At 44.6% G+C, this 25,049-nt stretch overlaps 2 protein-coding genes across 2 annotated transcripts; both read left to right on the top strand.

Annotated features, from left to right (window-relative positions):
• The first annotated feature begins 8,889 nt into the window (after positions 1 to 8,889).
• On the top strand, positions 8,890 to 9,825 carry LOC123348887 (olfactory receptor 14I1-like). Its single transcript, XM_044986574.1, has one exon. It carries the CDS (start codon positions 8,890 to 8,892, stop codon positions 9,823 to 9,825), a length of 936 nt encoding a protein of 311 aa, XP_044842509.1.
• Positions 9,826 to 22,550: 12,725 nt separating this feature from the next.
• Positions 22,551 to 23,498, top strand: LOC123347234 (olfactory receptor 14C36-like). Its single transcript, XM_044984627.1, has one exon. The coding sequence runs from the start codon at positions 22,563 to 22,565 to the stop codon at positions 23,496 to 23,498; it is 936 nt and encodes a 311-aa protein (XP_044840562.1). The 5' UTR covers positions 22,551 to 22,562.
• Positions 23,499 to 25,049: the final 1,551 nt, after the last annotated feature.

Below are 25,049 nucleotides of genomic sequence, written 5' to 3'. Positions count from 1 at the left end.
GTCACTTTGTCTGAGATTTTCAAAGCCAGCTCTAGGAGGTGAACCCCCAACCCCCATTCATTTTACTGGGAATTTGGCATCTCAGTCCCCTAGAGACAAAGGAAAATCTCAGCCTTTGTATTTGGAATCAGGTATTTAAAGTATTTCTAGCAGCTCCACGGGCTGCAGTACATGAGAATCTCAAGATATTTAAAGTAATTATCTTAATACAGTCCAGTGAGGTAAGGAAGCAGCATTATCCCCATTGGGATGGGAATCTGAGGCACAGAGAGGATAAGGGACAGGCTTCTAAAGGTGCTCAGACCCCAAAAATGTAGACAGGTGCCCAGTGGGATTTTCAGGAGTGCTCAGCTGCCTTAAGAAGCCCAAACACCTTTAAAAATGTGCTATAAGTGACGCGTGTAAGGTCGGACAGGGCATGTGTGACAGCGCAGGGAATGAAACCTGCATCTCTGCAGTGGCAGGCTGCTATCCTAAGGACTCGATCATCCTTCCTCATCTGCTGAGAGGATAGGGCTGAGGCTGATTGACCCAGCACATACTCGGCCCTTAGCAACATTCCTGATGTCTCACCCAGTGCTCTGTGTGAAGCTGATTTCCGTGAGTATCATGTGCCAGGTGTATGTGTTTTGGCTGTAATTCTTTTGGAACAAGTAGCTGGTGTGTACTTCATAACACACAGCCATCGAGCATCCTTGGGCATCTAAATACCAGGCACAACTTCCACTGGCGAGTGGCCGGTGCTGTTTGGAGGGACAGTGTCCAACAGGGAAGTGGGGCAGAGTGACTCAGTACCAGGCCAGTCAAACACAGGATGCAAATGGAGGAGCAAGGAACTGAATGCTGGTTTGCCAAGTCCCAGCCTAGTGCTCTAACCATTGGCCCACCCTTCCCCACTAAGTAGAAGACTTTAACCGAAGCAATGAAATATCTGCTTCTTTGGAGCAAGGATGGATCCTGCAGGCGGATGGGAATGGGAGTTTGCTTCCCAGGTCTGTGCAATGACTGTGGACCATAAACTTACCAAGACCAGTGGAGTCAGGGGATAGAAGCTGATAATAAGAATCCTCCATGTAAAGTCGGCCTGCATAGAGAGTCACATCCTTTCCCTCTCTGTATTCTGTAGCAGGAGAAGTGGAGCCCTGTTGCCTCCACCTGGCTGTGTTTGTTTGTCAGTATTTGTTTGACATGGGACAATTGTGCAAATACAACAGGACTTTAATTGGCAACTGGATTCTCATTTACTGAGATGTTCTGTGCATTTTAGGAATTAGGGCCAGGTTATTTTAAGATATTTAGACACCCAAAGATGCATATAGGAGCGTAGTGGAGATTTCATAAGTGCCTAACTCCCATAGATTTAAGTGTTTGGGTGCAGAGGTGCTTTTCAAACCCCACTAAGCACCTATCTGCACCATCTGGAACCTAAATACCTTTACAAATCTCTCTTTTATTGATTAAGATTAATGCTCCCTGGTGGAGATCAATGTTCAGCTGCTTGTACTGGGAATTGGGTGCCTGACTCCTCTAAACAGCTTTGGAAATCTTAGCCTGGAAGCCCGACATATCTCAGCCTAAGAGTACATTGTTCCAAGCTATCTTCATGATTTAGGAGCCCAGGTCCCATCTCCTAACATTAGCCACCCGAGCTCAGACCCAGGAGAGTCAGGTGGGCTTGAGACCCACACTGCAACATCCACACTGATAATGTCTATGTGCTAGTTTGTTCCAAGCTGCAGTGTAGATATACCCTTAGGAGCCTAATTCTCATTGAAAGTTCATGGTCTACCCTGCTTGTTCTCAGCACTGCTGGGTTTAGCCCTGGATTTTCAAAGGAGTGGATGTCTGACACCCTTAGGCTGCTTTGAAAAACTGGGGATTTGGTGCCAAACCTTACCCTGATTTCACAGAGTCGGGTCTGGGATCAGTCCCTGGCTCTCAGTCCCTTCCATTAGACCTAAAGTGGGATTTTCAAAAATTTAAAAGGGCCAGATTTTCAAAAGTATTTATGCACCTAAAGATGCAGATAGGGTCCAAGTGGGATTTTCAAAAATGCCTAAACTTCATACATGCCTAACTTCCATTGCTTTCAACAAAAAGTAGGTGTCTAACCTGCTTAGGTGTTTCTGGAAATTCCACTAGGCACCTATCTGCGTTTTTTGAAGCCTAAATACTTTTTAAAACTTGGCCATTAAGCACTTTTGAAAATGCATCTAAATTCCTTTGTGAATCCCACTCTAAGTCCGTAAAACAGAATGATTTCATTGTATATTAGACACCTAGGCTCTTTTGAAAATCCCACTAGGCACCTAAAGAAGTTTAACAATCCGGCTCTGCTGTAAGTCCCAGCATTAATTCCTAAGGAAAGGGAGAAGAAAGTCATTGACAGATTGAAGTCATGGTGGATAATGGGACATAGAGCTTCAGGGAAATTCAGTGTTAAGACTGAACTTAAAAAGAAACCCAATATTTGAAAGAATGGAAATGCTCACAGTCACTTCACAGTGATGGGGGAAAGAAGGGAATTCCTAAAGGAAAAAACGACAACAAGAAATGTTGCCAAGCTGGAGTTAAGATTGACAGTTGTTACCAGTAATTGAAGAATAATAATACAAAAAAGCAAGTGAATGTATTTTTCAGAAATTGTTGCTGGATCAAAAATTTCCAGAACATTTGGGTGGCATCTCTCAGAGCACTGAGCTCTAGCACTTCCTCTTTCTGGTCTTCTTCCGAGTCTATGGGACTACATGCCTTGGGAACCTCATCATCATCATCACCGTGATCTCTGACCCTCACCTCCACATGCCCATATACCTCCTGTAGGCCAACTTTCAGGAGAAGACCCACATGAAAGAACCTAATTATAGTCTTTATGACAGGGGTGGGCAAACTTTTTGGCCCAAGCCAACATTGGGGTTGTGAAACGGTATGGAGGGCTGTGTAGGGAAACCTGTGCCTTCCGAAGCAGCCTGGCCCCCTCCCCCTCTGACTTCTCTCTCCCTGACTGCTCCCCTCAGAATCCCCCAATCCAACCCACCCTGCTCCTTGTCCCCTGACTGTGGGGGAGGGGGAACAGCAGAGGAGGGGCTGGGGGCTAGCCTCCCCAGCTGGGAGCTCAAGGGCCAGGCAGGATGGTCCCGCAGGCCAGATGTGGCCCGCAGGCCATAGTTTGCCCTCCTCTGCTCTATGAGATAGAATTGTTGGCCAAGATTTTCATTCCTTCAATTTTATGTACGTATATGGCCTCCATAACAGAGTGTCTGAGCACTGCACAACCCTTAATCCTCACAACACCCTTGTGTAGTAGACAAATGCCATTGTCCCTGTTATACAAAAGGGAAATTGAGGAAGAAAGAGATTAAATGATTTGCCCAAAATTACAGAAGAAGTCCCTGGAAGATGAAGGGAATCAACGCAGGTCTCGACACTGCCAAGTTAGTTCTTGTTAGGATATAGATATTCAGGCCTGTCTGTAAAGGCATATATTTTAACTATTTGTGTTTATTTTTATCACTCTATCTAGTTAGAGGGTTATAAAACAAAGGATCAAAATCACAGTCCGCCTGAGTATGGTCCTTCACTCACTAGGATACTACGAGGCCTGGTTCTTAGGCTAAGGCCTTTGGCTAAGCAGCAGAAGAAGCCATAAGTTGGGAAGGTACAGTCACATCTTCACAGTCACATTGAAATAAGGTGTTATTGGGCTGTTAGGAATACAGTCCTTTCCTGAAAATCACAACCAGATAAAGATAGCTAAAGATGGGGTGGATAGTTCAGTGGTTTGAATATTCGCCTACTAAACCCACAGTTGTGAGCTCAATCCTTGAAAGGAACACTTAGGGAACTGGGGTAAAAATGTGTCTGGGCATTGGTCCTGCTTTGAGAAGGGGGTTGGACTAGATTACCCCACCTCCCAGAATCTACAGGAAAGCTTGAGACAATAGGTCTGAGAAGGGAAACTGCTTTGGGTTTGATTGATGCAGCTACATCTACCTGAAAGTGCAGAGACCCTGAACCCGTCACAAAGATAACTACATAAGGTTGAGGGGAAGGCTACTGCTCCAGGATTGCTCTCACCATTGGTGGACAGATGGGACAATTCGGGGAGATAGAACACAGATTTTTACAAACACGGCATCACTTCTTCCCCTCTGTCCGGGGGTGCTTCTAAGGTGGCCCTCCTCCAGCCGGAGTAGGGCCTTCCTCTGGCTGGGTGTCTCAAACTGGGCTTTTTCCGGGTCTCTCATCTCTCACCATCATTGTCATTTTACCTTTGGGCCCCAGACCTAGTGTCTATATATTTAGCAGCCTATTTACTAGTAGGGAGCACATCTCACAGATTTCTGTCTGTGAACTATAATCTCAAGGTTTTAGAATATTTTATGTTTATTAAAATGGGATAGAGGTTCTAAGCAGTGAGACTCTCATATACTGGAACAAACAGAAAACCAGGCATCATGGTACAGATACTGAGCTCACATCAACTGAAATAGCTCCATACCACTATGCCAATTTAAAGCATCCTGAGATCTGGTCTCATTGACTCTAACTGCATTATGGCAGATTTACGCAAGGTTTGTGTGGGGGTGGTGGGCGGATTTGACACCTTAACGCCAATGGAGCTACAACTGATTTATACCAGATGAGGATCTGACCCTTCGTCATTGTTCAATCTCTCTGCCATATCTACAATCAGTGTGAAATAAACATTTTTAAGATGTCATGTATCCAGGGCCAGCTCTGGCTTTTTTGCCGCCCCAAGCCAAAAAAAAAAAAGGGGGGGGGGTGTGGAGCGGCAAAGCAGGAGGGGAAAAAAACAAAACAAAATTAAAAAACCTGTGGCGCAGCCAGAGCAGCAAAGTCGGGGGGACACCTGCAGAGCAGCCGGAGCGGCAAAGAAAACAAAACAAAAAAACCTGTGGCGCGGCCGGAGTGGCAAAGCAGGAGGGGGAAAAAGAACAACCAAACAAAAAAATCTGCAGCGCGGCTGGAGCACTGGGGGTGGGGGGAGGGACCTGCAGCACAGCCAGAGTGGCAAAGCAGGGAAAGAAAACAAAACAAAACAAAAAAACCTGTGGCGCGGCCGGAGCAGCAAAGCGGGGGTAGAGGGGAACCTGCAGCACGGCCGCAGAGGCAAAGCAGGGAAAAGAAAAAAAAATGGCGCGGTCGGAGCGGCTAAGCCGGGGGAAAAAAAACAAAAAAAAAACCCCTGCCGGGCAGCCGGAGCCAGGGTACAGGGGGACTCCCTGTGCTGCAGATGAGCTGCAGAGTGCGCACGCAGTCTAGCGGGGAGGAAGGAGAGGGAGCTGGGGGAGAGAGAGCAGGCAGGCGGCCAGGCCTTCAGCGGGGCACTTGTCCCGTGGTCCCAACCACTGCGCCGCCTGCTGGGAGGGCTCCGCGCCGCTCCAGTGGGCGGAGAGGGAAGAACAGGGGCTGCCCTGCCTAGTTTTCTGCAGGGCGCTCCCCTCCTCTGCACTGCCGCCCCCTACAGGGCCGGAGCAGCAAACCAAAAAACAGCCGTGCCGCCCTAGGATTGGGCGGAACACCGCCCCATAGAATATGCCACCCCAAGCACCAGCTTGCTCAGCTGGTGCCTGGTGCCAGCCCTGCATGTAGCATTGCACCTTCAGCCTAATAAGTCTTTTATTTTAGTGATGTCTGCAGAAAGAAACCATATAATTGCTGAGAAAGAAAGAAAGAAAGAAAGAAAGAAAGAAAGTGAGTCCATTCATCCAAATAGAACTGAAAATCAGATACAGAAAATCAAAGCAACACTGAATTCCTCCATAGTTCTCTCCCCAGTGGGAAAGAAATGCTCCTTAACCATTAAAAGTTCCATTCTTGAAATTAATCCCATGGGGGCAAAGAGTTAAGAACGTGCAGACTAGTTAGGAACTTTAGTCTCTTCTTCAGATTCACAGGTAAAGAATATGTATTTGACGAATAGGCCAGATCGTAAATCCCCAGTAGCTCCAGGAGAGTTAATGAGGCCTAATTCCCCAGCTGATGAAAACTACATAGTCCATCAGCATCTCATCCCCAGCTAGTGTAAATTAAAGTAGCTTTGTGGAAATCAAAGTGTCACATCTCCACTTGGCATAAACAGCCCTAACTACTCAGAACTAGGTGGAACTGTGTCAATTTACACCAGTTTAGGACATAGCTGGGAGCTTTTATTGTTTGCCTCTGGCTGCTTCTTAGTGACCAACATCAAACAGCCAGGGCAGTCTGAGCTGAGGGTTCCTGTGGTGGATGCATCCGAAGAGCTGCTGATGAAATGCAGAGAAAAACGTCTCTGCTTTGCAAGAACTTTCCAAGAAAATGATGGCATTAATGAAAGAACAGGCTATTCCAGACAAGCTGGGGCTCTGGTGCCACTGGGCTCTGAGCTATTGTAGGTCACATGTCTGTTCTTCAGATACATATTTTATTCTGCAGTCTCCGTGGGATGCTACTTGTCATTCAGCCCTGCCTTCTTTCTGGCCAAGAGTCCTTCCAGGGATGCTGCCATCATATGAGATTCAGGGTGGGCCATTTCCTCCTCTGGGGATTAGGTTTGGTTAGGGCTGGTTATCAGGGTGGTTTCATCCCAAGGTGAGATTAGAGCTGGGCTTACAGCCCTAGAGACCAGATTCAGCTATTTAACCCCAGGGCAATTACATCCTGGGCTGTGATCATACCTGAATCCCACACAATCCAGGATCCGCTCTAGAGTTGGGAGGGGCTTTCAATCCCCCATCCTGTTTAGTCCTTCACCTCTCAACCAAGCCTCCCCCAGGAGGGGAGAAGGGAGTGGTCGTCTGTGGAGTGGGTCCCTGTCTGTCGGGAACCGCAGAGACCCAGCCTCTGAGGGAATATGGTGACGGGGCAGGGAAACAGCTGCTGGATAACACAGTGGTGGGGGCATTATGGAGAGATTTAGAGACAGACAATGACTGAGAGTCCTGGCAGTGGACTATCAAATGCTTCTCAGGCTAGGAAACATTCCACAAAGACCAAGACTGTAAGTTTGCTATTTCAGTTAATATGTTTGGGGTTTAATATACTGGATGAATTGTAATGATAGAAATATGAATTACATTGAAACTGTAAGTCTTTTACAATCATTTAATAAAACATCTGGAGCTTATTTTTTCTTAACAGAAATTTTTTTTATAGAAATTGTGGAAACCAAAACATTTTTTAGTTTTGTGCATCAAGAACGAAACATTTGCTCTTAAAAACAGCTGAAATCTGGAAAAAAATCATTGAATTTTTTGAAAAATTAAAAGTTTTTATTTTGCCAATACATATGTTGTTTTTTAGGGATAGCAAAAACTTTGCAGAAAAATGTTTTCAATTGAAAATCTAGTTTTCCTTTGGAATAATTTAAAGAGATTGGAATCTTAGATTGAAAACAAACAGATTGAAAAGAGATTGAAAATTTAGCCCAGATTGGAAATCTATAATTAAGCCAGGATGCTAACATTTATATTCTCCAATAACACCACTATTACAAACCCATTTACGCTATTGGAATCGTGTTTAATTGCTGTTTCATACAGTTACTTGTAGGATGGTAAAACTAAGTAAAGAGCAAAATTGATACCCACAGAATATGCATTATACATGTAGACAACTTTAGACTTAGGCAGAGACAGCTAAAGCCCCCAGCCAAAGCCACCCCACCCACGAAACAATAGCTGACTTTTCATAGAAATTGTGAAAACCAAAACTTTTTTTCTTTTTGTTAATTGAGAACCAGACAATGTCAGGTAAACTGCTTAAAACCGAAACATTGTCACTGAATAAAAAAAAAATGTTTGGATTTTTCCAATAGATAGGTTGTTTTTCAAGAATAGCAGAGACTTCCTTGGAGCACGTCTCAGTTTAAAATCCAGTTTTTCTTTGAAATAATTTAAACTGAAAATGTCTGAATTAACCAGATTGAACATGTAGATTTCAAGGGGGGTAGGAACACTGACATAGTCCAATAATTGTACAATTTGAACCCAGTCACTCTATTGCAACTGTGTTTATTTCTGTTTCAAAGGGACACTTGTTGAATGGTAAAACTGAGTAAGCAGCAAACATCATCGGTATTAAACATACTAGTGCCTTAGACAGATAACAGTGAATTGAAGTCCCCAGTCAAAGCCTGTCTTTCTTATCCCTGCCCAAGGACATGGAGCATGTCAATGGGATGAGAACTCAGATATTCTGCTCTAGCGCCATATCCGCTGCCCCACAGTGCTGCCCGCTAAACACTAATGTTATAAATGGAGGCAATGAACATACATATAATAAGACACAGCTCATCCCCCACAGAACTCACAGTCCAAGAAGACAAGGCAGAGAAATGGATGGAGGAGAAACAGAGGCACAGGGAGGGGAAATGACTGGCCCATTGTCACAGATCAGGTCAGTGGCAGAGCCCAGAACAGAACCCAAGTCTCCTGTGGGCCACTGACTCATACACGATGCCAAGTCCATCTCCTATTTCCAGGAAAAGAGGATATCAGGCAGTGTTGGCATTTTAGCATTTTAGTTTCTTGCCCAAATCCAGAGCCTGCTCTACGTAGCAATAGGGGATCCATCCTGGCTAGAATTGTTGCATTCGGATTGTACTTTGCTCAATCCTTCACACAGCATTTTATTAAACTACATCATGAGCCAGATCTTCAGAGGGTGCAAACTGTTGAAGCTCCATTGACTTTAAGGGAGCTGTGCCAATTTACATTCATGTGATAACTCACCACTCTTAGTTAATAGCAGTGATGAATGCTGTGCATTGTTGACACTCACATCATATTGTTGCGGGAAATCAGGGCCACTCCTTCTGTCACTGTAATTCCCCCACTGTTTTTGTCCTTCCTTCCGCAGCCATCACACAATGAACTGAGAAAGAAAATGTCCAACCAAACCACCCTGACCGAGTTCCTTCTCCTGGGATTCTCTGATGTTCGGGAGCTGCAGATTTTGCACTTTGTGGTGTTCCTGCTGATTTACCTGGCAGCCCTGATTGGGAATTTTCTCATCATCACAGCCGTAGCCCTCAACCCCCATCTTCAAACCCCCATGTTCTTCTTCCTGGTGAATCTGTCTGTCCTAGACTTTGGCTCCATCTCCGTTACTATCCCCAAATCCATGGCCAACTCCCTCATGAATACCAGGGTGATTTCTTATTCTGGATGTGTCACCCAAGTCTTTTTCTTTCTCCTCTTCGCTGCAACTGATCTTGCCTTACTCACCATCATGGCATACGACCGATATGTCGCCATCTGCCAACCGCTGCACTATGAGAGAGTGATGAACAGCAGAGCTTGTGTCCAAATGGCAGCCAGTGCCTGGATTACTTGCATTGTAAACTCTGCCCTGCACACTGGAAACACCTTCAGGTTACCCTTCTGCCAGTCCAATGTCATCAACCAGTTCTTCTGTGAAATCCCCCAGCTGCTCAAGCTCGCCTGCTCTGACTCGTACCTCAGTGAAATTGGGGCTATTGCCTTTAGTTTCTTTTTAAGTTTCAACTGCTTTGTTTTTATAATTGTGTCTTATGTTCAGATCTTCAAAACTGTGCGGAGAATCCCTTCTGAGCAGGGCCGGCATAAAGCCTTCTCCACCTGCCTTCCTCACCTCACTGTGGTCTCTTTGTTGCTTTTCACTGTCATCTTTGCCTACCTGAAACCCACCTCCAGCTCAGCTTCAGGTCTCGACCTTGTGGTGGGTGTTCTCTATTCCCTGGTGCCTCCAGTGATGAATCCCATCATCTACAGCATGAGGAACAAGGAAATGAAAGCTGCATTGAAGAAACTGATTGTGTGGAGGTTATTCCCCAAGAATTAAAATGTCCATCCCTTCAACTTGACTGTGATTTCATTCTGAGTTTCTTTGTAGATATAATCAACTGATGACAAAATTGTCTCTTTGAGAACATAGGGTGGAATCTGTTGATGAAATCATGAAATCTGGACTAGCTTCACTGAAGTCAAATGAGTTAGTATAAGATTCCACCAGTGTACATAAAATCAGAGTCTATCTACATATGCACCTATCTATCTGTCATAGGGATTTATAGGGCTATTGTCACCTATAAGATGGGATATGAGAGTTTTGGCTTGAATGTTTGCTTGTTTCTTTTTCATTTTGTTTGATTTTGTTGATTCATTCGTTGACTTGTTTCTTTGTTCCAGGTGGCTTTTTCAGGGGAGAGAGGAGCTTTGGAGGATGGAGTATGTCTGACTAAATGGTGGTATCCATTTGTTTTGTCATCTATTCAAGGTGTCAATGTCAGAATCACCTTGATGGGGTTTTCTGAGAGGCTTGAAGTTTTGCTCTCCCCATTGATGAAGAATTGAAAAAAAGTTTCTGCAGGTGTCTGTTCAAGTGATGATTTTAATGCTGATGGGATTTTATTGTGTCATTTATGATGTATTAGGGCACCTAGAGCCTTATATGTCTGTATGTATTATTGCTATTTATTTAGATTTATTAAAATAAATAAATACTGTATTGTTCTTCCTATGGTGGAAAGGTATCTGAAAGAGAAAGGTATTAAAATGTTTCCTAAAGACAAACTAAGTCTAAATAATAAGACCAAATTTTGATTCCACCAAACTACTGCAGTGATCCATCTGGAAGTGCTCATATTTTCTCTTATGCTATGCTTTGTTCCTATTGTGGTAAATACATCATACCTTGCCTGGGGAAGACGTTTAGTCACTCAACTTACTACTGGTCACTGCTCCTGTGGGAAGAACTGCAGGCACCAAAAAGAGTTTGGGAAATCACGATTGGGACCCAGATTGAGAGATGGGGAATCACATGATTCCAGCCTATGACAGGGATAGGCACAAAGCTTAGACCAGAGGGTTTGAAGCAAGAGACCAGAGTCGGGAGAAGAGGTTGAGCTAAGAATTGGGATATAGCCATTCACTTTAACATGTAGCTTTGTATGGAGCCATTCGTCTCTCATCCAAACAAGTATCCAAATGTGTCTAGATCTCCAAAGCTGGCTGCTGTTATTATTATTAATTAATATTTATTAAACCATGTTTGTGCATGGTTGTGTGCATTACATATACAATAGATAAAATAAGATCATGTAGATAGATATATAGATTGATCATGAAAAATCAATGGCAATTTATCGTGCCTCTTTTTCTTTCTATGACTGTTAATGTCCAACTTATGATTTTCCTGTGACTATTCATTAATTGTTGTTATTTCTTTGAATATTTCTTACTCCACTACTCTTTTACAAGAACTTCATTACATGCACTGGCTGGGAGCTTTGAGCCATTTTAAATTAATACATTATAACATGCTCTGTTTCTTTGCCTGATTGGATACAATGAATTTTCTTAAAAACAAATCTACTCAGTTGGTCTAAATCATAGTTGTGATGGGTTGGATTGCAGAAACCCCCTTGGGAGCTGCCACCCGATGTGCCAAGACTACTTCTACCCCTGCCTCCCCCAGGTATTAATACATACTCTGATTTTATTAAATACAGAAAGTAGGATTTAAGTGGTTCCCTGTAGTAACAGACAGAACAAAGTAAGTCACAGAACAAAATAAAATAAAATGTGCAAATCTTTGTCTAATCAAACTGAATGCAGATATGAGCCTCAGCAGTCCCAGAATGCTCCCTTTTATAGACTAACTTTTAGCCTGGGTCCTGGAATCAGTCACACTCCTTGCAGTCACTGCCTTTTGTTCCAGTTGCTTCCACATATCCTGGGCGGTGGGGAGGCTCTCTCTTTAGCCAGCTGAAGACAAAATGCAGGCGTATCCAGGGCTGCCAATTAGACAAGGAGCCATTGATCACTACCCATTGAGCCTGATGATCTAGCCAGCTTTCTATCCACCTTATAGTCCATTCATCCAGTCCATACCTCTTTAACTTGCTGGCAAGAATACTGTGGGAGACCGTATCAAAAGCTTTGCTAAAGTCAAGGAATAAGACATCCACTGTTTTCCCTTCATCCACAGACCCAGTTATAAATTCATAGATTCATAGACTCTAGGACTGGAAGGGACCTCGAGAGGTCATCGAGTCCAGTCCCCTGCCCTCATGGCAGGACCAAATACTGTCTAGACCATCCCTGATAGACATTTATCTCACCTACTCTTAAATATCTCCAGAGATGGAGATTCCACAAATTCTCTAGGCAATTTATGCCAGTGTTTAACCACCCTGACAGTTAGGAACTTTTTCCTAATGTCCAACCTGAATCTCGCTTGCTGCAGTTTAAGCCCATTACTTCTTGTTCTAAAGTGAACAGGTTTTCTCCCTCCTCCTGATGACACCCTTTTAGATACCTGAAAACTGCTATCATGTCCCCTCCCAGTCTTCTCTTTTACAAACTAAACAAACCCAATTCTTTCAGCCTTCCTTCGTAGGTCATTTTCTCAAGACATTTAATCATTCTTGTTGCTCTTCTCTGGACCTCTCCAATTTCTCCACATCTTTCTTGAAATGCAGTGCCCAGAACTGGACAAAATACTCCAGTTGAGGCCTAAAGAGCGCAGAGTAGACCGGAAGAATGACTTCTTGTGTCTTGCTCACAACACACCTGTTAATGTATCCCAGAATCACGTTTGCTTTTTTTGCAACAGCATCACACTGTTGACTCATATTTAGCTTGTGGTCCACTATAACCCCTAGATCCCTTTCTGCCGTACTCCTTCCTAGACAGTCTCTTCCCATTCTGTATGTGTGAAACTGATTTTTCCTTCCGAAGTGGAGCACTTTGCATTTGTCTTTATTAAACTTCATGCTGTTTACCTCAGACCATTTCTCCAATTTGTCCAGATCATTTTGAATTATGACCCTGTCCTCCAAAGCAGTTGCAGTCCCTCCCAGTTTGGTATCATCTGCAAACTTAATAAGCATACTTTCTATGCCAACATCTAAGTCGTTGATGAAGATATTGAACAGAGACGGTCCCAAGACAGACCCCTGCGGAACCCCACTTGTTATACCTTTCCAGCAGGATTGGGAACCATTAATAACTACTCTCTGAGTACGGTTATACAGCCAGTTATGCACCCACCTCATGGTAGCCCCATCTAAATTGTATTTGTCTAGATTATCGATAAGAATATAATGCAAGACCGTATCAAATGCCTTATTAAAGTCTAGGTATACCACATCCACCACTTTTCCCTTATCCACAAGACTTGTTATCCTATCAAAGAAACTCTCAGATTTGTTTGACATGATATGTTCTTTACAAATAAATGCAAGCTATTCCCTATCACCTTACCACCTTCCAAGTGTTTGCAGATGATTTCCTTAATTACTATCTCCTCATAGAAGGCAATTAGGTTAGTCAGGCATGACTTGCCCTTGGTGAGTCCATGCTGACTGTTCCTGATCACTTTCCTCGCCTCTAAGTGCTTCAGAATTGATTATTTGAGGACCTGCTCCATGATTTTTCCAGCGACTGAGGTGAGGCTGACTAGCCTGTAGTTCCCCGGATCCTCCTTCTTCCCTTTTTTAAACATGGGCACTACATTAGCCTTTTTCCAGTCATTTGAGACCTCCCCCAATTGCCATGATTTTTCAAATATAATGGCCAATGGTTGTACAATCACATCCACCAACTTCTTTAGCACCGTTGGATGCAGCACATCTGGCTCCATGTGATCGTGCAGCTTTTCAAAATGGTCCAGAACCTCTTCTTTCTCCGCAGAGGGATGGTCACCTCCTCTCGATACTGTGCTGCCCAGTGGAATAGTCTGGGAGCTGACCTAGTTTGCGAAGACATAGGCCAAAAAAGCATTGAGTACATAAACTTTTTCCATATCCTCTCTCACTAGGTTGCCTCCCGCATTCAGTAAGGGGCTCACACTTTCCCTGACCTTCTTCTTGCTCCTAACATACCTGAAGAAAACCTTCTTGTTACTCTGAACATCCCTTGCTAGCTGCAACTCAAAGTGTGATTTGGCCTTCTTGATTTCACTCCTGCATGCTTGAGCAATATGTTTATTCTTCTCCTTGGTCATTTGTCCAAGCTTCCACTTCTTGTAAGCTTCCTTTTTGTGTTGAAGATCAGCAAGGATCTCACTGTTAAGCCAAGCTGGTTGCCTGCCATATTTACTATTCTTTCTACACATCGGGATGGTTTGTTCCTGTAACCTCAATAAGGATTCTTTAAAATACAGCCAGCTCTCCTGGACTCCTTTCCCCCTCATGTTATTCTCCAAGAGGATCCTGCCCATAAGTTCCCTGAGGGAGTCAAAGTCTGCTTTTCTGAAGTCCAGGGTCCGTATTCTGCTCCTTTCCTTTCTTTTTGAGTCAGGATCCTGACTCGACCATATCATGGTCACTGCCTCCCAGGTTCCCATCCACTTTTGCTTCCCCTACTAATTCTTCCCGGTTTGTGAGCAGCAGGTCAAGAAGAGCTCTGCCCCCAGTTGGTTCCTCCAGCACTTGCAGCAGGAAAATTTCCCTTTTTGTCTGAGATTTTGAATGACCTTGGTCATTGTGGAAATCAAACCTATAGCACACTCGGAAAACCCTGTCAAAGTGATAGTAGAATATCAGGGTTGGAAGGGACCTCAGGAGGTCATCTAGTCCAACAGCTGCTCAAAGTAGGACCAATCCCCAAATAAATCATCTCAGCTATGGGTTTGTCAAGCCTGACCCTGCCCCCAAGATGCTAAATGACCTCCTGTACCAGTGCAAAACCATCTCATTCAATGGGTGTCTGACCCAAATGTTCTGCCTGATCTTAAAAACCTCTAAGAAAGGAGATTCCACCACCTCCCTAGGTAACCCATTGCAGTGTTTCACCGCCCTCCTAGTGAAAAAGTTTTTCCTAATATCCAACCTAAACCTCCCCCACTACAGCTTGAAACCATTACTCCTTGTTCTGTCATCTGCTACCACTGAGAACAGTCTAGAGCCAGCCTCTTTGGAAGCCCGTTTCAGGGAGTTGAAAGCAGCTATCAAATCCCCCTTCATTCTTCTCTTCTGCAGACTAAAAAATCCCAGTTCCCTCAGCCTCTCATTCTAAGTCATGTGCCCCAGTCCCCATCTCATTTTTGTTGCCCTCTGCTGGACTCTTTCCAATTTTTCCACATCCTTTTTGTAGTTTGGGGCCGAAAACTGGGCACAGTTCTCCAGATGAGGCCTCACCAATGTCAAATAGAGGGGAATGATATACCGTTATCTTTTAGACTGAAGAGTTCAGAAAACAATGTGGTCATTCAGATCTGGTTTTAGCAGATGATATTTAGCTTTAGAGCTGGCCGAGGAACCTAACAGCAGTTTCATTAAAACTTTTTAATCATACATTTTAAAATATTGATGAAAACATTCTCAGACACTGGGATCCAGTCTGGGAATATTAGCAATGTGCTTTGCATAGCCACAAATGGCTTTAAATGGACAGAAACAAGTGACCCACAGTCACTTTGGCTGAGGTTTTCAAAGCCAGCTCTAGGAGGTGAACCTCCCACCCCCATTCATTTTACTGGGAATTTGGCATCTCAGTCCCTTAGAGAGCCAGGAATATCTCAGCCTTCATATTTGTAATCATGTATTTAAAGTATTTCTAGCAGCCCCACGGCTGTAGTACATGAGAATCTCAAGATATTTAAAGTAATTATTTTAATACAGTCCAGTGAGGTAAGGAAGCAGCATTATTCCCATTGGGAAGGGAAATTGAGGCACAGAGAGGATAAGGGCCAGGCTTCTAAAGGTGCTCACACCCCAAAAATATAGACAATTGCCCAGTGGGATTTTCAGAAGTGCTCAGCTGCCTTAAGAAGCCCAAACACCTTTAAAAATGTGCTGTAAGTGACTCTTGTAATGTTGGACAGGGCGTGTGTGACAGCGCAGGGAATGAAACTGCATCTCTGTAGTGGCAGGCTGCTATCCTAAGGACACGATCATCCTTCCTCATCTGCTGAGAGGATAGGGCTGATGCTGATCAATCCAGCACATTCTTGGCCCTGGCTCTCCCCCGACCTGTTCTGCCTCCACCTGGCTGTACTTATTTGCCAGCATTTGTTTGACATGGGACAATTTGTTTGACATGGGACAATTGTGCAAATAAAGCAGGACTTTAATTGGCAACTGGATCCTCAGTTACTGAGATGTTCTGTGCATTTTAGGAATTAGGGCCAGGTTTTTTTAAGTTATTTAAAACAGCAAAGGATCCTGTGGCACCTTATAAACTAACAGATGTTTTGCAGCATGAGCTTTCATGGGTGAATACCCACTTCGTCGGATGCAAGTCATCATTGTGTGGGGATGGTCTGTGGATTTGACTCCTTAACGCCAATGGAGCTACAATTGATTAATACCAGATGAGGATCTGACCCTACTCATCATTGTTCAGAATCTATCTGTCATATCTACAATCAGTGTGAAATAAACTTTTTTAAGATGTCATATAGCATTGCATCTTCAGCCTGAGTCTTTTATTTTAGTGATGTCTGCAGAAAGAAACCATATAATTGTTAAGAAAGAAAGAAAGAAAGAAAGAAAGAAAGAAAGAAAGAAAGAAAGAAAGAACATGGGTCCATTCATCCATAAAGAAATTTAAAAGTCAGATACAGAAAATCAAAGCAACACTGAATTCCACCAAAGTTCTCTCCGCAGTGGGAAAGAAATGCTCCTTAGCCATTAAAAGTTCCATTCTTAAAATTAATCCCATGGGGCAAAGAGTTAAGAACATGCAGATTGGTTAGGAACTTTAGTCTCCTCTTCAGATTCACAGGCAAAGAATATGTATTTGAAACTGAAGAATGGGCCAGATCACCAGCTGGTGTAAATCCCCAGTAGCTCCACTGGAGTTAAGGAGGCCTAATTCGCCAGCTGGTGAAAACTACGTAGTCCATCGGCATCTCATCCCCAGCTAGTGTAAATCAAAGTAGCTCTGTGGAAATCAAAGGGTCACATCTCCACTTGGCATAAACAGCCCTAACTACTCAGAACTCAATGGAACTGTATCAATTAATAACAGTTTAGGCCTTAGCTAGGAGCTTTTAGTGTTTGCCTCTGGCTGCTTCTTAGTAATCAACATCAAACAGCCAGGGCAGCCTCAGCTGTGGCTTCCTGTGGTGGCTGCATCCCACCAGTTGCTGATGAAATGCAGGAGAAAAACATCTCTGCTCTCCAGGAGCTGTTTATTTGGTGTTAATGAAGGAACAGGCTATTCCAGGCCAGCTGGGGCTCTGGTGCCACTGGGCTCTGAGCTAGTGTAGGTCACATGTCTGTGCTTCAAATACATATTTTATTCTTCAGTCTCCTTGGGATGCCACTTGTCATTCAGCCCTGCCTTGTTTCTGGCCAAGAGTCCTTCCAGGGATGATGCCATCATATGAGATTCAGGGTGGGTCATTTCCTCCTCTGGGGTGTTAGGTTTGGTTAGGGCTGGTTATCATGGTGGTTTCTTCCCGAGGTGAGATCAGAGCTGGGCTTAAGCCATGGAGACCAGATTCAGCTATTTAACCCCAGGACAGTTACGTCCTGGGCTGTGATCATATCTGAATCCCACACAACCCAGGATCAGCTCTAGACCTGGGAGGGGCTTTCAATCCCCCATCCTATTTAGTCCTTCACCTCTCAAGCAATCCTGGCAAAGGAGGAGAGCAGAGAGTGGTCATTTGTAGTGTGGGTCCCTGTCTGTCGGGAACCGCAGAGACCCAGCCTCTTAGGGAATATGGTGATGGGGCAGGGAAATAGCTGCTGGATAACACAGTGGTGGGGGCACTATTGAGCGATATAGAGACGGACAATGACTGAGAATCCTGGCAGTGGACTGTCAAATGCTTCTCAGGCTGGGAAACATTCCACAAAGACCAGCACTGTAAGTTTGCTATTTCAGTTAATATGTTTGGGGTTTAATATACTGGAGGAAATGTAATAATAGAACTATGAATTACACTGAAACTCTAAAACTTTTACAATCATTTAATAAAACATCTAGAGCTCATTTTTTCTTAGCAGAAAAAATCATTTTTTATAGAAATTGTGGAAACCAAAACATTTTTGGTTTTGTGCATCGAGAACCAATCAATTGCTGTTAAAAAGTTCTGAAATCTGGGGAAAAAATATCACTATTTTTTTTTTTTAAAAAGCTTTGATTATGCCAATACATATGTTGTTTTTATCGATAGCAAAGACTTCCCTGGAAATCATTTTTTATTGGAAATCTAGTTTTCCTTTGGAAACGTTCCTTTAAACGGATTTGAAACTTAGATTGAAAACAAACAGATTGGAAACAGATTGAAAATTTAGCCCGGATTGCAAATCTATAATTAAAGCAGGATGATAACATTTATATTCTCCAATCACACCACAATTACAAAGCCATTCACTCTATTGGAATCCTGTTTAATTGCTGTTTCAAACAGTTACTTGCAGGATGGTAACACTAAGTAAAGAGCAAAGTTGATACCCACAGAATATGCGTTACACATGCAGGCACCTTTAGACTTAGGCACAGACAGCTGAAGCCCCCAGCCAAAGCCTGTCTCTACCCAAGGATATAGAGGAGGGCAGCGGGACTAGACCCCAGCTCTCCTGCTCTATCACCATATCTCTGTCCCACACTGATGCCTGCTAAACAGACAGCACACCCACATAGTAAGACACAGCCAATGCCCCAGAGATTTTAAACCCAAAGTAGACAGAGCAGAGAAAGGGATGGAGGGGAAACAGAGGCTTAGGCAGAAAAAGTGACCAGCCCAATGTCACACAGCAGGTCAGTGGCAGAACTGGGAATAGAAATCACATCTCCTGATGGCCACTGACTCACACAGCACAGACAGAAGGTCACAGTGGCAAATGACACAAAAGAGAATTAGCTGAGCAATGCTATTAGCCCCTCATCACAGAGAGATGGAAATGCAGCTGGGATCTGGTGCCACAAATCAGTTTTGGAAGCAGGCAGCAGGCTGTCTGTGGGGTGTTGCAGTGGAATCCTTCCAGCTGAGCTGTCATATGGGAAGCTTTGGGAGTCCATGTCATATTTCCTTGGAAATCAGGCACCGTTGTTTTTTAGCACATTACCTCCACAACCAAGTTTTCAGCCTGCTCTCTGACTAAGAGGGGGATCATCTTGGCTAGAATTCGTGGGTTTGAGTGTGCTTTGTCCATCCTTCATAGTCTATTTTATCAAGCCACATCCTGAGCCAGATTTTCAGATAAGCTGAAAATGAGATAGAGAAGATCTCTGCAACACTGAATTCCTACACAGTTCTGTCCCCAGTAGGAATTAACCACTCTGTAACTATTAAAAGTGCCATCCTTACAATTAATCCCCTGCGTCAAAGACCAAAGAAAGTGCATACGCGTTTGGAACTTTGGTTTCCTCATATCAGATTCGCAGGATCTGAAACTATTTATGGGCCCGATCCCCAGCTGGTGTAGACCTGCAGTATCACCAGCAGAGTTAATGAAGCCAGTTTCCCCAGCTGGTGAAAACAGACATACATCCATGATCGTCTTAGAGCCAGATCCCCAGCCAATGTAAATCACAGAAGCTCCATTGAAATCAAAAGGCCACATCTCCACTTGGATTAAAGAGCCCAAACTATTCGAAATTGTATCAATTTACATGGGTTGAAGATGTTGAACTGAGCTTTTAGTGTTTGCCTCGGGCTGCTTCTTTGTGACCAACATCAAAAAGCCAAATCAGCCTGAGCTGTGGGTTCCTCTGATGGCTGCATCCCAAGAGCTCCTGATGCACTATAAGGGGAAAAACATCTCTGCTTTCAGAGCTGATTATGTGGTAATAATGAAGGAACAGGCTATTCCAGGATGGCTGGGGAGCTGATGCCTCTGCACTCTGAACTATTGTGGGTGACATGTCTGTGTTACAAATATATATTCTATTCTTCAATCTCCTTGGGACTCGTGTGGGGCATCAGCCCTGCCTTTTCTTTAGCCAAGGGTCCTTCCAGGCATGCTGCAATCGTGTGATAACCAGGGCAGGTGCTGTTCTCCTTCTGTGGGGTGAGGGTCGACTAGGGCAGGATGTCAGGATGGTTTCCTCCTGAGATTAGATCAGAGCTGGGCTCACAATCCTGGAGTCTGGGTTCAGTGCTTTAGGTGCCGAACAAGCACATACTGAGCTGTGATCATGTTTGACATGAAACTCCTAGAGACTTCAATGGGAGTTCAGCACCCAGCAACCACATACTGAGTTGTGCCCATGTTTGAAGACTGCAGAAGCTGTGATTTGTTTTACAGCTTGGAGAGGCTTCACCTCTCAGCCAAGCCTGTCTGAGGAGGGGAGGAGGGGAGCAGAGAGCTCCCATCTGTGGAGTGGGTCTCATCTGTGGAGTGGGTCCCTGTCTTCTGGGGTCCTCAGGGGCGGCTCTAGGCACCAGCAAAGCAAGCACTTGCTTGCGGCAGCCCATTTGCAGGGGCGGCAAGAAAGCTCAGAACCAACACAGTGGGCCCTGAGAGCTGTAGTTCCTTGATTAGCTCCCTTCCTATAGAGCCAGCCCTGGAGCAGGCAAAGAACTACATTTCCCAGCATTCTCTTGGCCACTACCAACTGGAAAGGAAGGAGGGGGACCTCATGGGGCAGTGTGCTGTGAATGGTAGGGATACCATATTTTAACATTCAAAAAACAGGACACTCCAAGGGGAGGGAAGCCCCACCCTGCCACCATCCACTCCCTCCGACTGCCCCCCACAGAAACCCCAACCTATCCAACTCCCCCCAACTCCCTGTCCCCTAATTGCCTCCTCCCGGGACCCCTGCCCCTAACTGCCCCTTGGAACCCAACCTCCTATCTAAGCGCCGCTCCTTCTCCTTGTCCGCAACTGTCCCCTCCTGAGACCCCGCCCCACCCTCCTAGGACCTCACCCCCTGCCCCTGGGACTCCCATGCCTATCCAACCACTGCCTGTCCCCTGACTGCCCCCCCGAACCTCCACCCCATCCAACCCCCCCGTCCCTTAACTGCCTCCACAGAAACCCCTACCCCTTCTCCAACCCCCCAGCCCCCTTACCGTGCCACTCAGACCAGCGCGTCTGGCTCCGCGCAGCACCAGACATGCTGCTGCACACATGCTGCCGTGCTCCCCCGTGGAGCCCACAACACCCCCCCACACACACACACCCAGCACCTGCCTTCCAGATTTGAACACCTCAGAATTCAGGAGTGCTCAAGCTCAGTTTGGGCAGCTGTTACTTCATATCTCCCAAATCAAATACACTGATCCACTGTAACTTGCTGTAGAAAAAGTAGGATAAAATTGAGCAAGATATGCTTCCCAGTGGTTATTAGGACTTGAATTGCTATTTTCTACAGCCATTGCCTTTTGTTTGTTTGTTTGTTTGTTTGTTTAAAAGGAAGACAGTGATATTGCATTGGCAAATTCCCCATAGAAAGAAAGAGTGGAACAAAAGGATAATAAAGGCACCTCAACTTTTCCTCATTTATGGAGGACAGTCTTATAATATGCATCCAGATATCCTCCAATCACACAAGCTGAAAATTGTTGCACTTTACTGCAGCTCTGTAATGATATGGGACCCAATCCTGTCTGTGTTCTGTGCACATCCAAAATTCCTGCTGAATGACCCACCCTGGGAGCGAGTTACCAGTGACCCAGGGCTGCAGCAGAAGGAGGGTGCAGGTGGACGGGGGGAAGAGCCCAGACCTGGGGCAGCAGGGGTGTGTGGGGAGAGCACTGGTAAGGGGAAAGGGGGAAGCCCAGCGCTGGGGCGGCAGGGTTTTTGGGTGGGGGGGAGAGCCCAGGGCTGGGGCAGCAGGGGGGTGTTGGGGCAGCCAAAAATTTTTTTTGCTTGGGGCAGCAAAAAACCTAGAGCCAGCCCTGGGTGTCCATGTCTTCTGGGAAAGATCCAGCATCACAGGAAGTATGGTGAAGGGTCAGAGAAACAGCAGCTGGATAAATCAGTTATGGGGGCATTATCGACAGGTACACAAACAGGCAATGATTGAAGAATCCTCGTAATGGAGTGTCAAATGCATCACCGATTGGAGAATATTCCACAGAGATAACACAGTAAGTTTGCTATTTGCAATTAAATATAATTGAGCATTAATATAACAGGCAAATTTCATAATAGAACTATGAGTTACAATTGGAATTCGTCAAAACATTTAATAAAATTTAATCAAACATTTAGAGCTCCTCAGAGCTCCCCCTTCAACCAGGAGGCAACAGTTGACTTTTCATAGAAATTGTGAAAACCAAAACTTTTTTTTCTTTTTGTTCCTTGAGAACCAGACAATTTCAGGTAAACTGCTTAAAACTGAAACATTGTCACTGAATTAAAAAAAAAAGTTTTGATTTTTCCAGTACATAGGTTGTTTTTCAAGAATAGCAGAGACTTCCTTGGAACATGTTTCAGTTTAAAATCCGGTGTTCCTTTGAAATAATTTAAACTGAAAATGTCTGAATACACCACATTGGACATGTAGATTTCAACGGGGGTAGGAATAGCCATGAGTAGTGCTGTGCATTGTTGACACTCACATCATATTACTGCGGGAAATCAGGGCCACTCCCTCTCTCACTGTAATTCCCCACTGTCTTTGTCCTTCCCTCTGCAGCCATCACACAATGAATTGAGAAAGAAAATGTCCAACCAAACCACCCTGACCGAGTTCCTTCTCCTGGGATTCTCTGATGTTCAGGAGCTGCAGATTTTGCACTTTGTGGTGTTCCTGCTGATTTACCTGACAGCCCTGATGGGGAATCTTCTCATCATCACAGCCGTAGCTCTTAACCCCCATCTTCAAACCCCCATGTACTTCTTCCTGGTGAATCTGTCCATCCTAGATTTTGGCTCCATCTCCGTTACCATTCCCAAGTCCATGGCCAACTCCCTCATGAACACCAGGGTGATTTCTTATCCTGGATGTGTCATCCAAGTCTTTCTCTTTCTCCTCTTCGCTGCAACTGATCTTGCCTTACTCACCATCATGGCATACGACCGATATGTCGCCATCTGCCAAGCACTGCACTATGAGAGAGTGATGAACAGGAGAGCTTGTGTCCAGATGGCAGCCAGTGCCTGGATTACTGGTATTGTCTACTCTGCCCTGCACACTGGCAACACCTTCAGGTTACCCTTCTGTCAGTCTGATGACATCAACCAGTTCTTTTGTGAAATCCCCCAACTACTCAAGCTCACCTGTTCTGATTCGTACCTCAGTGAAGTTTGGGGTATTGCCTTAGGTGTGTTTTTAGCGTTAAACTGCTTTGTTTTTATAATTGTGTCTTATGTTCAGATCTTCAAAACTGTGCTGAGAATCCCCTCTGAGCAGGGCCGGCATAAAGCCTTCTCCACCTGCCTTCCTCACCTCACTGTGGTCTCTTTGTTGATTTTCACTGTCATCTTTGCCTATCTGAAACCCACCTCCAGCTCAGCATCAGGTCTGGACCTTGTGGTGGGTGTTCTCTATTCCCTGGTGCCTCCAGTGATGAATCCGATCATCTACAGCATGAGGAACAAGGAAATCAAAGCTGCATTGAAGAAACTGATTGTGTGGCGGTTATTCACCAAGAGTTAAAATGTCTATCACTGAAGCTTGACTGTGATTTCATTCCGAGTTTCTTTGTAGATATAATCAACTGATGACAAATTTGTCTCTTTGAGAGAATAGGGTGTAATCTGTGTATGAAATCATGAAATGTGGACTAGCTTCACTGATGTCAAATGAATTAGTATAAGATTACACCAGTGTGCATAAGATCAGAATCTGTCTACGTATGCACCTGTCCATCTGTCATAGGCATTTATAGGGCTACTGTTACCGCACAGAATATAAACAGCCATTTCTAAGTCACTAGTAGACTTCATGAAGCCTGTGTCTCTTCTACTTTTTTGGGGTAAATATTGTGCCTGGGGTATGAGAGGTTTAGCTTGTGTGTTTGCTTGGTTTTTTTTTCTTTAATTTGAAAGATTTTGTTGATTCATTCGTTGGCTCGTTTCTTTATTCCAGGTGGCTTTTTTGGGGGAGGGAGGAGCTTGGGAGGGTGGAGTATGTTTGACTAAATGGTGGTATCTGTTGTGTATTTGGTTGTCATGGGTTTTGTTACTATGGCAACTGAGTTAGACTATTAAGGGATAGCTCAGCCGGTTTCAACCGGCTGAGTGAGCTCTCTTTTTTCTGTAAATAAAATGGAGGTTTTGGTTAGCTGTCTGCTCTCTGGCCTCAAGTGATTGCTTCCTACACCGGCTGCCCCAAGGATATAACACTGGCGACGAGGGTGGGATCCTGGTGCTGCTCCAGTAACAGAAGGAAGTAGAAGTCAAGGTAAAGACCAAACAAAGAAAAAAAGCTGCTTGTTTGCACTGACTGTGAAAGTGAAACTAAAAATCATGGCTACTGTGACCAGGCCCCTGGAGCCTTTTGATGAGAATACAGAGCAGTGGCATGTGTATACTGAGCGTTTTGAGCTTTTTGGTATTGCAAATGACATTACAGAAGCGAAGAAGGTGCCAATATTCTTAACTGTTGTAGGGGCTAAAACCTACTCTCTGCTACGCAGCTTACTACACCCTGTTAAGCCTGAGACTAAATCTTACAGTGAGATAGTGGAAATCCTGGGGTCTCATTTCTCCCCAAAACCACTGGTAATTGCTGAAAGATATAGGTTCCACAAAAGAGATCAAAAGGAAGATGAAACAGTTGTACAATTTGTAGCCATTTTAAAAAAGCTAGCAGAACACTGTGAATTTAAAGAGATGTTAAATGATGCCCTGCGTGACAGGTTAGTGTGTGGCCTCTGCAGTGAAGCTATACGGAAGCGCCTACTGACAGAGGCTCAGCTTACATTACAGAAGGCTGTTGATATTGCTGTCTCCATGGAACTGGCTACAAGGGAGGCACAATACATCGGTGCATCCCCTAGGGTGCAAAAAGTGTCACAAGAACTGACCCACAAAACGGTGCAGAGTCAAGAATGTTACCGCTGTGGTAAGCCGGGTAACCAGGCATCAGAATGCTGGTGTAAGGACCTGGTGTGTCGACACTGTGGCAAAAAGGGACACATTGAGTATGCCTGTAAACAAAAGAAAAAGAGGCCTGTGGTCTGGCCGACAAAAAGAGGAACCTTGC

Source organism: Mauremys mutica, chromosome 13 (genome assembly GCF_020497125.1).
Source record: "Mauremys mutica isolate MM-2020 ecotype Southern chromosome 13, ASM2049712v1, whole genome shotgun sequence".
In the NCBI taxonomy this organism is placed as follows: domain Eukaryota; kingdom Metazoa; phylum Chordata; order Testudines; family Geoemydidae; genus Mauremys; species Mauremys mutica.
Note: the sequence above shows the minus strand (reverse complement) of the source record. Positions and strands in the feature narration are given on the sequence as shown.

Bases quoted from the DNA above. Each gene is read 5' to 3' on its own strand.
- LOC123348887 (XM_044986574.1), top strand. From the start codon at position 8,890: ATGTCCAACCAAACCACCCTGACCGAGTTCCTTCTCCTGGGATTCTCT.
- LOC123347234 (XM_044984627.1), top strand. From the start codon at position 22,563: ATGTCCAACCAAACCACCCTGACCGAGTTCCTTCTCCTGGGATTCTCT.